General features: G+C 47.8%; 2 protein-coding genes across 2 annotated transcripts in view; one reads left to right on the top strand and one right to left on the bottom strand.

The window, feature by feature from the left end:
• Positions 1-299, bottom strand: part of RPA2 (replication protein A2, 32kDa) — a 20,487-nt gene extending 20,188 nt beyond the window's left edge. The window contains exon 1 of the mRNA XM_012646020.1: positions 38-299. Coding sequence (XP_012501474.1) covers positions 38-47 — 10 coding nt within the window. The 5' untranslated portion in view covers positions 48-299. The remainder of the gene's footprint in view (positions 1-37) is intronic.
• Positions 300-5,729: 5,430 nt separating this feature from the next.
• The window catches only part of SMPDL3B (sphingomyelin phosphodiesterase, acid-like 3B), a 22,276-nt gene continuing 14,282 nt past the window's right edge, over positions 5,730-13,723 (top strand). Inside the window, exon 1 of the mRNA XM_012645930.1 lies at positions 5,730-5,915. Coding sequence (XP_012501384.1) covers positions 5,855-5,915 — 61 coding nt within the window. The 5' untranslated portion in view covers positions 5,730-5,854. The remainder of the gene's footprint in view (positions 5,916-13,723) is intronic.

Genomic DNA, 13,723 nt, shown 5'->3' with positions numbered 1-13,723 from the left:
ATTCCCCTTCTCCGCCACCCTCCACGCCCATCGTTACTATTCCACATCTTCGTCGCGACGCCCTCGGGAAAGAGGCCCAGAAAGTTCCGGTCTGGTGGGTTCCCAGGACACCTCAGAATCCCGTTGTTGATGCAGCGGTCTATATACTTTTCTCTGGCGCCACAAACTCCTTCCCGCGAATGACGGAGCCAGTCAGCGTCCAGGGCGCTTCTCGCTTCAGCCAATCAATGCTCACGAATCCTATGCTTGTTCCCGTCTTCTCTGGCCATGCTCCTGAAAACGCGCACTACTCCAAGTGAGGCCGGAAAGCCTCAGCGACCATCTTTACTAAGGGCAAAACCCTCCGCGCAAGCGGAAGGAAGGAACTACGGGATGTTGACGGGGCGGTATCTCAAGAAAACAACCAATCAATACAGTACTTCCTCATCTCAGGACATGTAATCCCACCCTCGCCAAAAGATTGACTGCTTGCGTCACTTCCTTTGTTTGGCGTCCTTCTGTTCCCGCCAAACTATCATCAATCAGACGACGCCTTAATCTAAAGCGCCATAGTAGGATTCCTGTTTCTGTGTCCCAGAGCCGCTGTCCTGCGGCATTTGCCCAGTTCAAGGACTCGCAGTGCTAGCCTCACAGCACCTTGTGGAGTTGCTGGTTCCTTTCTGTAAAGAGCCAAATTCTCTTCTTGTAATGCTACCCACTGGTCCTGATTCTCCCCAGTGAGGTGTAAAAAACCTATATCCTCTTAGGCATGACAGCTTTTTAAAAGATCTGAGGATGGCAACGCCCCCTGCCCATACCCTACCTTCTTCCCTCATCCCACTCCAGTCCAGGCTCAGCATCCCCAGTGGTTTCACCTGCTTTTCATAATTCGTATAAAGTGTTTATCTATGTCCCTCCCATAGACAATGGAACACGTCTCTCAGTTCCTTGCTAAATGCTACTAGACTGTTAGAATTTTTTTTTTTTTTTTTTTTGAGACGGAGTCTCACTGTGTTGCCCTGGCTAGAGTGCCGTGGCGTCATCCTAGCTCACAGCAACCTCAAACTCCTGGGCTCAAGCGATCCTTCTGCCTCAGCCTCCCGAGTAGTTGGGACTACAGGCATGTGCCACCATGCCCGGCTAATTTTTTCTATATATTTTTAGTTGTCCAATTAATTTCTTTCTATTTTTAGTAGAGACGGGGTCTCGCTCTTGCCCAGGCTGGTTTTGAACTCCTGAGCTCAAACAATCCGCCCGCCTCAGCCTCCCAGAGAGCTAGGGTTACAGGCGTGAGCCACCGTGCCCAGCCTAGACTGTTGGAATTTTTTTTCATTTTTTTATTTAAAAAAATTTACTGATGCCTCCTTTGTTCCAGGTCCTGTGCTGGCCATTGGGATTCAATGGTAAATAAGATAGACATGGCCCTTGGGCTCCCAGACTGTTTTATTTTCTTTTTCTAAAACTGGAGGAACTGTTTTAATCATTTTACATTTATTAACTTAATCTTGTGAGGTATATAGGTACTATTGTTGTCCCCACTTTACAGATGAGGCAATTGAGGCATAGAAAGACTAATTTGTTGGAGTCTGCCTTCAAATCCAAGAAGTCTGATTCCATAACCAGTGTAGTTATTATACCTTATAGAACATAGTAGAAACATACTAGAAACATGTTAGAAACTCAAATAACAACAGAGATAAGGAAACTATAAATGTGGTGAGTTGGATAACAGAGAGGGACTTTGTAAAAAATTTACTATTTTCTCTATAGTAAGAAAATGAACCACACAAGCCAATGACCAATAGTAATGTGGACCCAGTATAACTGAACCAAACTGGGTTCTTTGCCCACACACAATGGAAAGCCAAACACTGAAACCATGGGTTTTTGCAGCTACAAAGGTTTATTGTCATATCACCAAAACAAGGAGACTCAAAATCTGTATCCTGCAGCGGAAGGGGGTGGTGGTGGTAGAGGGGTAGAGGGTTGGTACAGGTTTTATAGTCAGAAGGTAAGGAGGTGTGATCTGATTGGATCCTGGATATGATTCATAATTCAATCCCTGTTCCTGGGTCCAAGAATTTAGATTCCACCGGTGGTTGCATGCTCAGGTAATAATATGTCCTTCAACCTGGGGTCCATGGCAATTGGGAAACAACTCACGACTTTGTTGCATAAAAGTTGAACCAGATTGGTCTGATATGGTTACACCAGTGTTGCCAGACTATCTAAGTGTTTTTAGCAGATGCCAAAAATCTTGATTTTTATGTGAAAATTTGTGAATTGCAAGTGTTTATAAGTAAATTAAAAAATTTAAAAACACTATGTCAACCAAAGAAAACATATCTGTGAGCTACATGTTACTTGTGTGCCATGTCTTTCCTATAAAAATTCTGTAATTCTGTAAGCCTCCAAATCACTGAAAAATAAATAAGATACAGCTGAGGACAAAAGGCTAAGGCACAACAGATGACATTATATTAAGCCTAAGGTAATTAAAACATACATAGTCTAAGAAGTAATAGCATATTTATCATATGTAGGATAAAATGTTTGAAATTAAGACTAGGCCAGGCACGGTGGCTCACGCCTGTAATCCTAGCACCCTGGGAGGCCGAGGTGAGAGGATTGCTTGAGGTCAGGAGTTCAAGACCAGCCTGAGCAACAGCGAGACCCACATCTCTACTAAAAATAGAGAAAATTAGCTGGGCGTGGTGGCGCATGCCTGTAGTCCCAGCTACTTGGGAGGCTGAGGCAGGAGGATCCCTTGAGCCCAGGAGTTTGAGGTTGTTGTGAGCTAGACTGACTCTAGCCTGGGCAACATAGCAAGACTCTGTCTCAAAAAAAGAAAAAAAAATGAAATTAACACTATTATGTGGAATTTAAGATGCAGGCTCACTTGGGTTAATCAGCCTCATTTTGAGTTCAACTAGTTATAAATTCAGCTGAGAAGATCATATCATTTAAAAATAAAACAGAAAGGGGTTAGGCACAGTGGCTCAGGCCTGTAATCCCAGTGCTTTGGGGGGCTGAGGCAGGAGGATCACTTGAGACCAAGAGTTTGAGGTCAGCCTGGGCAACATAGTGAAACCTCGTCTCTACGAAATATTAAAAAATTAGCTGGGCGTGGTGTCTTGCACCTATCATCCCAGCCCCTCAGGGGGCTGAGGCAGGAGGATTGCTTTAGCTCAGGAGTTTGAGGCTGTGGTGAGCTATGATCACAGCTGTGAATACTACTGCATTCCAGCTTGGGCAACATACCAAGACCTGCCCTATCTCTAAAAAAATGAAAAATGGCCAGGCACAGTGGCTCAAGCCTGTAATCCTAGCACTTTGGGAGGCTGAAGTGGGAGGATTGCTTGAGATCAGGAGTTCAAGACCAGTCTGAGGAAGAGCGAAACCTTGTCTCTACTAAAAATACAAAAAATTAGCCAGGTGTGGTGGCCAGTGCCTGTAGTCCCAGCTACTTGGGAGGCTGAGGCAGGAGGATCACTGGAGCCCAGGAGTTTGAGGTTGCCGTGAGCTAGGCTGATGCCACGGCGCTCTAGTGCGGGCAACAGAGTGAGACCCTGTCTCAAAAAAAATAAATTAATAAAAAAAAATATTCTCTGTAAAAACTGGCCATAAAGTAATGATCTGACCTACTTTTAGTTTAGAACCCCATTCCAGAAAGGGCCCTGCCCGACACCCGGAAGGAAGGAATGAATGCTCAGAGTGGCCAAAGAGAACCTAGGCAGAAAGGCCTTGTGGATTCCCCGCCACTCAGCCTGTTGGCATTAGATCACATCCTTTTTGTCCAATCATATATCTACATAGCTGTCCATACTTTGTTGACCCTAAGCGTAAAAATGGACAATTTCCCCTGCATCTTTGAGTGTTTATTCTGAAGGTTCCCATGTATAAGTTTGTAATTTTTTCTCCTATTAATTAATCTGCCTCATATCAGTAAATTTTTAGCAAACCTGTATGGGAACAGTGGCCTTTACTGCCTACACTTTGGCTAAACTTTGGGGGCCAGGGACACTTTGATCCCTATAATATCAATAGATATTATTTTGATATGGTGTTTTAGAAGTGTTAATATCTAATTAGTTAACACCTTTTAAACAGGATATTCTAAAATGTCTACTATATTTTATGAAACTTGGAAATGTTACATTGTTTAAAATAACAAATCTTATTAAAATACTTACGTTTGTTTTCTGGGTAGGACTTACAAATTTAAAAGCAATAATTAAGACTGTATTTTAGAGGCCGGGCACGGTGGCTCATGCCTGTAACCCTATCACTCTGGGAGGCTGAGGCAGGAGGATTGTTTGAACTCAGGAGTTCGAGACCAGCATGAGCAAGAGTGAGACCCTGTCTCTACCAAAAATAGAAAAAATTAGCCGTTTGTGGTTGTGTGTGCCTGTAGTCCCAACTACTTGGGAAGCTGAGGCAGGATGGCTTGAGCCCAGGAGTTGGAGGTCGCAGTGAGCTATGATCATGTCACTGCACTCTACCAGGGGCAACAGAGCAAGACACTGTCTCAAAAAAAAAAAAATTAAAAAACCCCAAAAACCTCTTTAAACTATTTTACAGATTTTGGCTTCTTTTCTGTTGATAACACCTCCCTCTTAAGGGGCTGCCCTGGGTGTCCACCATCTCCCTGAGGCATGATTCCTGGCATGAGTGAATGCATGACTCAGTCTGGGCTCCATTTTGCATTGTGTTTGAGTATTAGTTGCTCCTTTCTTGGCAAAGTTTAGCCATTTTTAGGTTTGCTTGTTCTGCTGGGGAGAGGGGGTACAGGAAGTGGACAATATTTGCCTCTTAGTTGTTAGGTATGGAGCTGAGAGAGACACACACGAAGCCTCATATGTAGCAAAATGCTGTTTATTTTGAGCATCTAGGTACAGATGGGTGGAGGCTGAAAAAGGTGTCCACGAGAGAAAAGGGGAGAGCCTTGGGTTTTACCCCCCCAGAGGGTCTTTCTGGGGGAGTAAATAAATTCTTTTCAAACAACCAGGAGGGATAAGGAAAGTAAGTTCCCCTCTAGCATTCCATTCCTTTATCTCCCTAGGGGTCTGAGAAAGGCTACGTGCCTAATACACCCCTAGGAAGGGGAGAGCATGGGTTTAATAGGAGGTTTGAATGGAAGTTTGGGGAGGGTGAATTCTTTAAGCCTAACATTAGTGTCTGAGGTTGGGTAAGTTTCCTGGAGATTGCATTTGCTGGCTGCAACTAAAAGGCTGTCAGAAGCTGGCAAGACAGGCTCAGCTTCTATTACATAAGGGTGCAGACACCTGCCTTCTGCACCGGGGCCTCTCCTCAGGCTCCCCAACTCACACTCTGCTGGGCAAGGAGGAAAAGCCAGGAGAGGCAGTCACCCTGGATGACTTGGAACACTGGTAATAGGACAGGAATTTCTGCTCGGGCACTTGGCCACAGACAACGGTAACAGGGGGAATGGCCTGGAAAAAAAATCCGGCAAAAATGTTTTCTGTCTCTTTAAAACATCCCCCACTGTTTTTGGAGCATTAAAACCTACATCCCTGTCTCTGGCCAGTGGTTGGGAGGGGCGGAGGAATGTCCTTTGTTTTTTGTGCTACAGGAGGTGGCTCAGTGGAACTGTCTGTGCTGAGGCCTGGGTGCAGGCCGGTGGAAGTCTGGGCGGAGGTCAAAGGGCATAGGTCTGGGCAGAGGTCACAAGATTGTCTTCGCTGGATGTGGGACGCATCAGAAGCCTTAACTGTAGTTGTATAGAATTGCCTCAAGCTAAATGGCCTCCTTTTAAAGAGTTTGTACTTTTGCTTATAATTATTTGGGAAGCCTGCAGCGTGGGCGACCCACAGCTCCTGGAGACGCCCTGGCTGCAGCGAGGTGATTCCTGAGGATGTGGCTGCTCACGTGGCTGATGTTCCTGGCCTGCTGGGAAGTCGCCAGGGCTGAATCAGGTACAGGGACGCCTGCTATGCCTGTGTTTTGTACTATGAACTTGGGAGCTGCTGGAAGCTGCTCACAGGAAGCCGAAGTGCTGCTAAAAATAGCAAGCAGCGAGCTAGGGCAGCGGGCCGGGTGGGGAGAGTGAGTGGGCAGTGGGGGGTGTTGTTTGAGCCTGAAGATTTTAAGTTGGGGCGACAGCTGGCCAGGGCAGGGACACTGATTTTGCTAAGAGGCCTGGTTACATGAGCAGAGGTAGAAGGTGGCAGGTTGAGGGCCTTCTCTGTACCTTGCGTTATTCTAGGATCCAGGGATGTGGCAGAGAAGAAAACAAAGTCCCAGTCCTCAGGAAGCCTTCTTTACCTGGGGAGAAACAAAGGAAAAAACACATAAAGCAGTAAAATACATAGCATGGGGATGACAAGTGTTATGGAGAAGAATAAAGCAGAATAGGGAGGTGGAGACACGGGAAGGGTACTCACGGCTCCAGAGAAGAGCTGTTTAATCCAGTGACCTCTGAGTAGAGCCCCCAGGCAGCGAGGGGATTGCCCACACGGACATTCAGGAGGAGAATGTTCCAGGAAGAGGGGACAGAAAGTGCAGGGACCCAGAGGTGATGCGCATGGCTGCAGCAGAGTGGGCAGGGGTCGGGAGGGTAGATGAGGTCAGGGGTGGCAGGGGTGGGTGGGCCTGGCACCAGCTCATAGGTGACCTTGAGGACCATTTTAAGGACTCAGGGTTTTATTCATTGTGAAGTGGAACATCATTAGAGGGTTCTGGGCACAGGTGTGATGTGGCCTGACTTGCGTATGTCTAAAAGGACTCTTGGGCTGTCGTGTTGAGAAGAGACGGAACTGGGTGAAGGCAGGGTGACCAGCTCATCCCAGTTTGCCCAAGACTTTCCTCGTTTTAGCACTGAAAGTCCGGTGCCGTGGGTGCTCCCTTGGTCCTGGGCAAACTGGGCCAGTGGGTCACCCTGGCAAAGGAGACGCAGCCAGACCATTGAGGCTCTTGCCATAATCCAGTGAGAGGATGGAAGTGGGGACAGGGTGGTAGGCGTGAGGGGCAGGAAATGGCCTGATTCTGGACAAGATCTCCTGACAGATGGTGGGTGTGAGAGAAGGAAGACTCAAGGGTGACGCCAAGGTTTTTGGCCTCAGCGGCAGGAGGGCTGAAGTCGTCATTTGCTGAGATGTAGGAGGAGGAGCTCAGTTCTCCTAGGCTGGAATCTGAAGGGCCAGTGGCCCCTAAGGAGCACCTCTAGCCAGTCCTTTCTAAGACACTAACCGAGAGCGCTTGGCAAAGCACTGTGCTGGCAGGGCCAGGCATCCTCGGAGGCCAGCAAGGAGGAGCACCGCGCTTGGTGGGCAGGCCAGACAGAAATATCTGGCTAAGGTGGAAGGTGTCTCTGGGACAAGTCCTGAGAGGACTGTGTCATTCCCTGTGAGTGGTAGTCCTCCTTCCACCCTGGAGACAGATACCCCAGGTCCCTGCCAGGGGACTCAGGGCACTGCCAGTCTGACTGTGGCTTAAGAATGATTGAAAGAAACTTCTGGACCAGGTGACAAGGCTGACGCTTGCAAAACCAGCACTTTGGGAGGCAAGAGGGTAGCCTGATGCTGGGAGTTCAAGACTACACTGGGCAACATAGTGAGACCCTGTCTGTCTCAACAAAAAAATAAAAAACTAGCTGGGCATGGTGGTGTGTGCCTGTAGTCCCAGCTACTCAGGGGGCTGAGGCAGGAGGATCACTTGAGCCCAGGAGGTCAAGACTGCAGTGAACTATGATCATGCCACTGCACTCTAGCAAAACCCTGTCTCTAATAAAAAAGAAAGAAAGAAAGAAAGAAAGAATCTTCCACCCCTGTCACTTTTTCACTTATAAATATGTTTTCTTAGAAATCCACATGCCAGTGGGCACACTCCCCCCAGCCCAGAGTCTTACTGATTAATAAGAATTTCTCCTCCCCACAAATGCACAAAAATGTTCATTGCTGTTTTATTTATAATAATGAAAAATTGAAACAATAAGAATGGAATAGCTGAATAGATGATGGTATAACCAGATGGTGGAAAATTTTCAAGCTAATACAGCAAAAGAATTCTTTTTATTTTTTGTAGAGACAGTCTCGCTATCTTGCCCAGGATAGTCTTGAACTCCCAGACTCAGGTGATCCTCCCAGCGTGATGGGATTACGGGCTGAGCCTGCACACCTGGCTCTAACATTTCTTTACTGAGCACTTAAAATGGGCCAGACTTGGTACTTGGGGCTTGACATACACTGTCTTTTTAAAACTCATTTGAAAAATGAAAGAAAAGATACTCATTTGATTTTTATAGCCCCTGTAAAGTAGGTACTATTATCATTATACCCACTTTGCAGACGAGGACAGTGAAACTCAGAGGGGACACAATGCCTACCCAAGATTCCCTAGCTAGGAAATGGCAGGACAAATGTGCCCAGATGGCTCATGCCCCATGCCTTTCCATATGTCCTCTTGGGATGGTGGATTTTGTTTTGTTTTGTTTTGTTTTTCAGACAGAATCTCACTCTGTTGCCTGGGCTAGAGTGTCGTGGCGTCAGCCTAGCTCACAGCAACCTCAAACTCTTGGGCTCAAGTGATCCTCCTGCCTCAGCCTCCCAAGTAGCTGGGACTATAGGCGTGTGCCACCACGCCCTGCTAATTTTTCTATTTTTAGTAGAGACGGGGGTCTCGCTCTTGCTGAGGTTGTTCTCAAACTCCTGACCTCAAGCAATCCTTTTGCCTCAGCCTCCCAGAGTGCTAGGATCACAGGCAAGAGCCACTGCGCCCGGCCAGGATGGTGGGTTTTATAGGTACTGAAAAGGTGAATGATCCAAAGGACAGATTTCACACACAGGCTATGTGGGAGCAACACGGCTGGTTTAGTCACCTGGGTGCGAGTGGGCTGAGTTTGAAAAGAGAGTCAGCACAGAAGGGGGTTTAGTGGGGGCTTTTATAAACGGGGATAGCCGGCCCCCTCCCACCTGCCCTGTCCAGTTCTTTGTTTCCGGGCCAAACTGGCAAGTGAAGAATTGCTTCCTGCACCGTGCAGCAGAGGATGGCAGGCAGAGCAGCTGTTTATAGTAAATTCTTCTTCAAACAACCAATTCCTACGACCCCTTTGCCCCAGTCGCATCCATCCTTCTGCTCTGGGGTCCGTCCTTATCAGGAGAGCTGGGGAGGGATAGCCTTGGTCTCCATCAGGGAGGGAGGAGGAAGGCATGCTGGCTGCAGCTACCTGGCAGATCTACTAGGGAGAGATAAACTTGGTCTCTGTCAGGGAGGGAGGGGGAGGAATGCTGGCTGTAGCCATCTGCCGGATCTACAAAGTCCAGGGACTCCCCAGACTCCTACGGCTATTGTTTTACAAGCCAAAATTTTACATTAACCACATTCTGTCCTATACATACTTTTCGGGTTCCACGTGGAATAAACCTAACAGGTACTATTTTTATTCTTTTCTCCAAACTTGCTGGAATGTATACATCTATAATTTTAAAACAAAAGTAAATTAAGAAATAATTCCACAGCGCCTGTACATTTGTTTAGACTCCAAGTCTCTTCCTGAAGTGCAGGAGGACTTTGAGACAGCTGATGGATCAGACTCAGTCATCCCTGTTTTGCATAAAACAGCAGGTTTCTACCTCCACCTTCCTTAGCCAAGAGCCGGGGCGGGGCACCACCCTGCTGGCTCCTTCTCGGCCCAGCCCACACGTACCCTGTGCAACACTCCACTTGCTGCTCAGCTTCTAATTGCAGAGAAACAGACAAGTTAGTTCCTCCAGGGTGGCTCAGCCTGGTGGGAAAACATTCCCCTACCACTCAGGGCTAAGGGACAGGAAATGGGACCTCCAGCCCAGGCCGCATGGCCTGAGCCTTGGATTCTTCACCTGTAAAGCAGGAATGGTGACATCTACCTCCTGAGCAGTGTGGGGAGAGGGTAATCCATGCGGCTGGCACAGGGGCCAGTAAATGCGGGTTTTAACTCATGAACCCGTGTGTTTGGGGGCCTCGGTTTGCAGAGGAGTTTTTGGCCTTGCTGCCGAGCATCGACAGCAAAGGACTGAAAAGGGGCCATGGTCACTGTGGTGTGGGTTACAATGACAGGCAAAGGTCACAGAATCACAGGAAGTTAGAACTGGGGGGACCCTCAGCGAACCTTTATTCAATCCTTCCATCTGACACTTGGGGAAACAGAGGCCCAGGGAACAGTGTGGCCCCAGGACTGAGAGCTCAGGCTGGTGCGTTCACCCTGCGTCCAGGTGCTCTGTAGGAGGGAACTCCTTTGCTGCGGGCATTCTCATCCTCATTTTACAGGTGAGGAAACTGAGGCTCAGCCCAGGAAGTCCTTTGCTCAAGTTGCCACCGCCTGTGTGGAGGAGCCAGGATTCAAAATAAGATTTCCCTGATTCCAAGTTTCATGCATGTCCTTTCTGAGACAACCACTGCCTCAAGCCCAAAACCTAGGTCCTGCCTCTGGTCCTGCCTTTGGACACCTTTGTGACCTTGAGCCTCTATTTTGATATCTGTAAAACAAGGATAATAACAGAGGAGAGATTAAATAAGATAGTTGGCCAGGCAGGGTGGCTCACACCTGCAATCCCTGTGGTTTGGGAGGCTGAGGTGGGAGGATGGCTTGAGGCCAGGTGTTCGAGATCAGCCTGGGCAACATAGGAAGACCCCCATCTCTAAAAAAATAAAACAAAAAATTGGATGTGGCCATGTGCATGTGTAGTCCCAGCTACTTGGGAGGCTGAGGCAGGAGGATCCCTTGAGCCCAGGCGCTTGAGGCTGCAGTGAGCTATGATGATGCCACTGCACTCCAGCCTGGGCAACAGAGCAAGACCCTGTCTCCAAAAAAAAAGAAAAAAAAATATATATAGTTAAGTGACATCGTGCATGTACATTGTAAAGTTCTGTAAAAGTTTAAGGGACTATACACACAGATGGTCGTCAATTTACCATGGTTGACTTCGCTTTACAATGGTGGGATGTGCATTCAGTAGAAAATATACTTCAAGTACTCAGACAAGCATTCTGTTTTTCACTTTCAGCACAGTATTTAATGAGTTGCATGAGACAGTCAACACTTTATTATAAAGTAGGCTTTGTGTTAGATAAATTTGCCCAACTGTAGGCTAATGTGAACGTTCTGAGCATGCCTAAGGGAGACTAGGACAAGCTGTGAGGCTCGGTAGGTTAGGTGTATTCAATGCATTTTTGACTTTAGATGTTTTCAACTTACGGTGGGTTTATTGGACGTAACCCCATCATAAGCCGAGAAGCACCTGTATATATCTCAAGGTCCCACTGCTAGGTAGTGGCCGAATAAAGTGCACTGTGATCAGTTCCGTTCTGATGTGATATGAACCCCAGGTCTGCCACTCACTGGCTCAGTTTCCTCATCTGTAAAATTCTTACAATTGCAGGATATATTTCATAGTGTTGCCGCGAGGCTGTGTGGGTAGGGTGAGCGGCACAGCGCCTGCCTTTTGCCGGTGCTAACTCAATGGCAGGTGCCTTCCTGCCCGAAGCAAACCTTCTGGCCATTTTAAGACCTTCTTAGGTTTTCGGAATGACTTTTGGGAGCTCTCCCTACCCCCATCACGAATCATGGTAAAAGGATCTCATATCATATATTATTTTCATGAAATTTTTAACATTGCTTCTAAAATGAATTGTTGATTTTGATGAATTATTTGATTTTGACAGTTTGTGATTTTCCTGCATTTTTGGAGTCAGTGCACTTTTTTTTCAGGTCTGACACTTCCATGGCCCTTGCAGAGCTACTAGGCCTCGGGCCCTGTGTCCGTCGTCCCTAGTGTCATGAGGTGACCCCCTTTGGTGAAGGAGGAGGGCCGGGGAACGTTTTGCCTGCCCAGAGACGTGCTGTCCAGGGGGAGACAGAATCTGTCTTCACTTTGTTTCACCTCAAATGTCCCACTCAGCCCTGCACCTTGCCTGCGGAGGACAGCAGCCACCCCCACCCTGGTCTCGTCTTCCTCCCGAGGTGAGAGGGGGACTTGCAGGACACCCCAGGAACCAAATGTAGAGTAACTGCTGCTTCCCATTTCCTGCGCCCGTATGGTGTAGCTCGCATTATCTCACTTTAATCCTCACAGGGGCCCCAAGAGGTAGGGGTGCTGTTACCCCTATTTTGTAGAGGAAACAGGCACAGAGTAAAGTCGCCCTGTTCACACAGCTACCGGGTGATCGAACTGGGTTCCCTCCCAGGTCTGTGCTCTTAACTACTCACTGAACTTGTGACCAGATTTATTTATATTCTCAGTAACTAATGAATAATAATAATAAATAATGAATGATATTTGAACTTTTTTTTTTTTGGAGGTAGGGTCTTGCTCTGTTGCCCAGGCTGGAGTGCAGTGGCATCATCCTAGCTCACTGCAACCTTAAGTTCCTGGGCTCAAGCCATCCTCCTCTCTCAGCCTCCCAAATAGCTGGGACTACATGTGTGTGCCAAAAAGCCCAGATCATTTTTACATTTTTTGTAGAGACAGAGTCTTGCTATGTTGCCCAGGCTGGTCCCAAACTCCTGGCCTCAAGTGATTCTCTTGCCTTGGCCTTCCAAAGTGCTGGGATTACAGTGTAAGCCACTGTGGCTGGCTGCTTCCACTTTCTTTTCTCTTTTCTCTCTCTTTTTTTTTTTTGAGACAGAGTCTTGCTCCATCGCCCTGGGGAGAGTGTAGTGACATCATAGCTCACTGCAGCCTCAAACTCCTGGGCTAAAGCGATTCTCCTGCCTCAGCCTCCTGAGTAGCTGGGACTACAGGTGTGTGTAGTCCACACCCAGCTGATTTTTCTATTTTTAATAGAGATGGGGTCTTGCTCTTGCTCAGGCTGGTCTTGACCTCCTGAGCTCAAGGGATCCTCCTGCCTTGGCCTCCCAGAGAGCTAGGATTACAGATGTGAGCCACTGCGCCCAGCCCGCTTCCATTTTCTTATGGATAATACGTGTATAATAAGAGCCACCTTCTGGGGGTTGCAAATCAACAGGCTGACAACATGGTGTCTTAACTTTGGAGTCAGAGAGGTCTGGGTTTGAGCCTTAGTTTCCTCATCTAGGACATGTGCAGAAGAATCCCCCCTTACAGAATGGCTACAAGGATGAAACCAGATAAACAGGCAAAGGGCGGGCACGCAGCTACCATTCTTTGAGTGTTTACAATTCTATTAATAATTGTCCTCCCCATGGCCATGCTCATTCATTGAAGACACATTTGTACATCTTCCAGGTCCCAGGCACTGTTCTAGGTGCTGAGGACATGCCAATGAGCAAGACAGGCTTGGCGCTGTCACGAAACTGACATTGTAGACAGGGAGGATGGATGGTGAACCAGCCAACAACATCATTTCCTATGCCAGAGTGCTCTGAAGAAAATAAACTGGGGGAAGTGATAGCTAACAACCAGACGGTGGGAGGAGGTGGCACTTGAGATGAGGTGGTCAGGGAAGCCTTCTCAGAGGAGGTGACTTTCAGGCCAAGGCCTGAATGGAGAGGAAGCAGCCACGCGAAGACGTAGGGAAGACTGGGCAAGGCGTTGGGGCGGGCCTGGAAGAGGCCCTGTGAGGAGCATGGGCTGCGGCTGAGGGCGGCTGATGAGGTCACGGGCATCTGCGCCCTGCAATGGGGAAACTGGGAGTTTCTGAAGTGGAGAAATGTTCACTGAAGACTTTGAGGGCTGATGTCAAAGGGCCAAACTGCTTGCTCTTTGTGGTTAATTGAGGAAGGGCCTGCTTGGGGCAGGGCAATAGCTTCTGCTGTGGTCTTCAGAGGAGG

Source organism: Propithecus coquereli, unplaced genomic scaffold, assembly GCF_000956105.1.
Source record: "Propithecus coquereli isolate 6110/MARCELLA unplaced genomic scaffold, Pcoq_1.0 Scaffold239, whole genome shotgun sequence".
Taxonomy (NCBI): domain Eukaryota; kingdom Metazoa; phylum Chordata; class Mammalia; order Primates; family Indriidae; genus Propithecus; species Propithecus coquereli.
The sequence above is the reverse complement of the archived record's forward strand: the minus strand, read 5'-3'. Positions and strand labels throughout refer to the sequence as shown.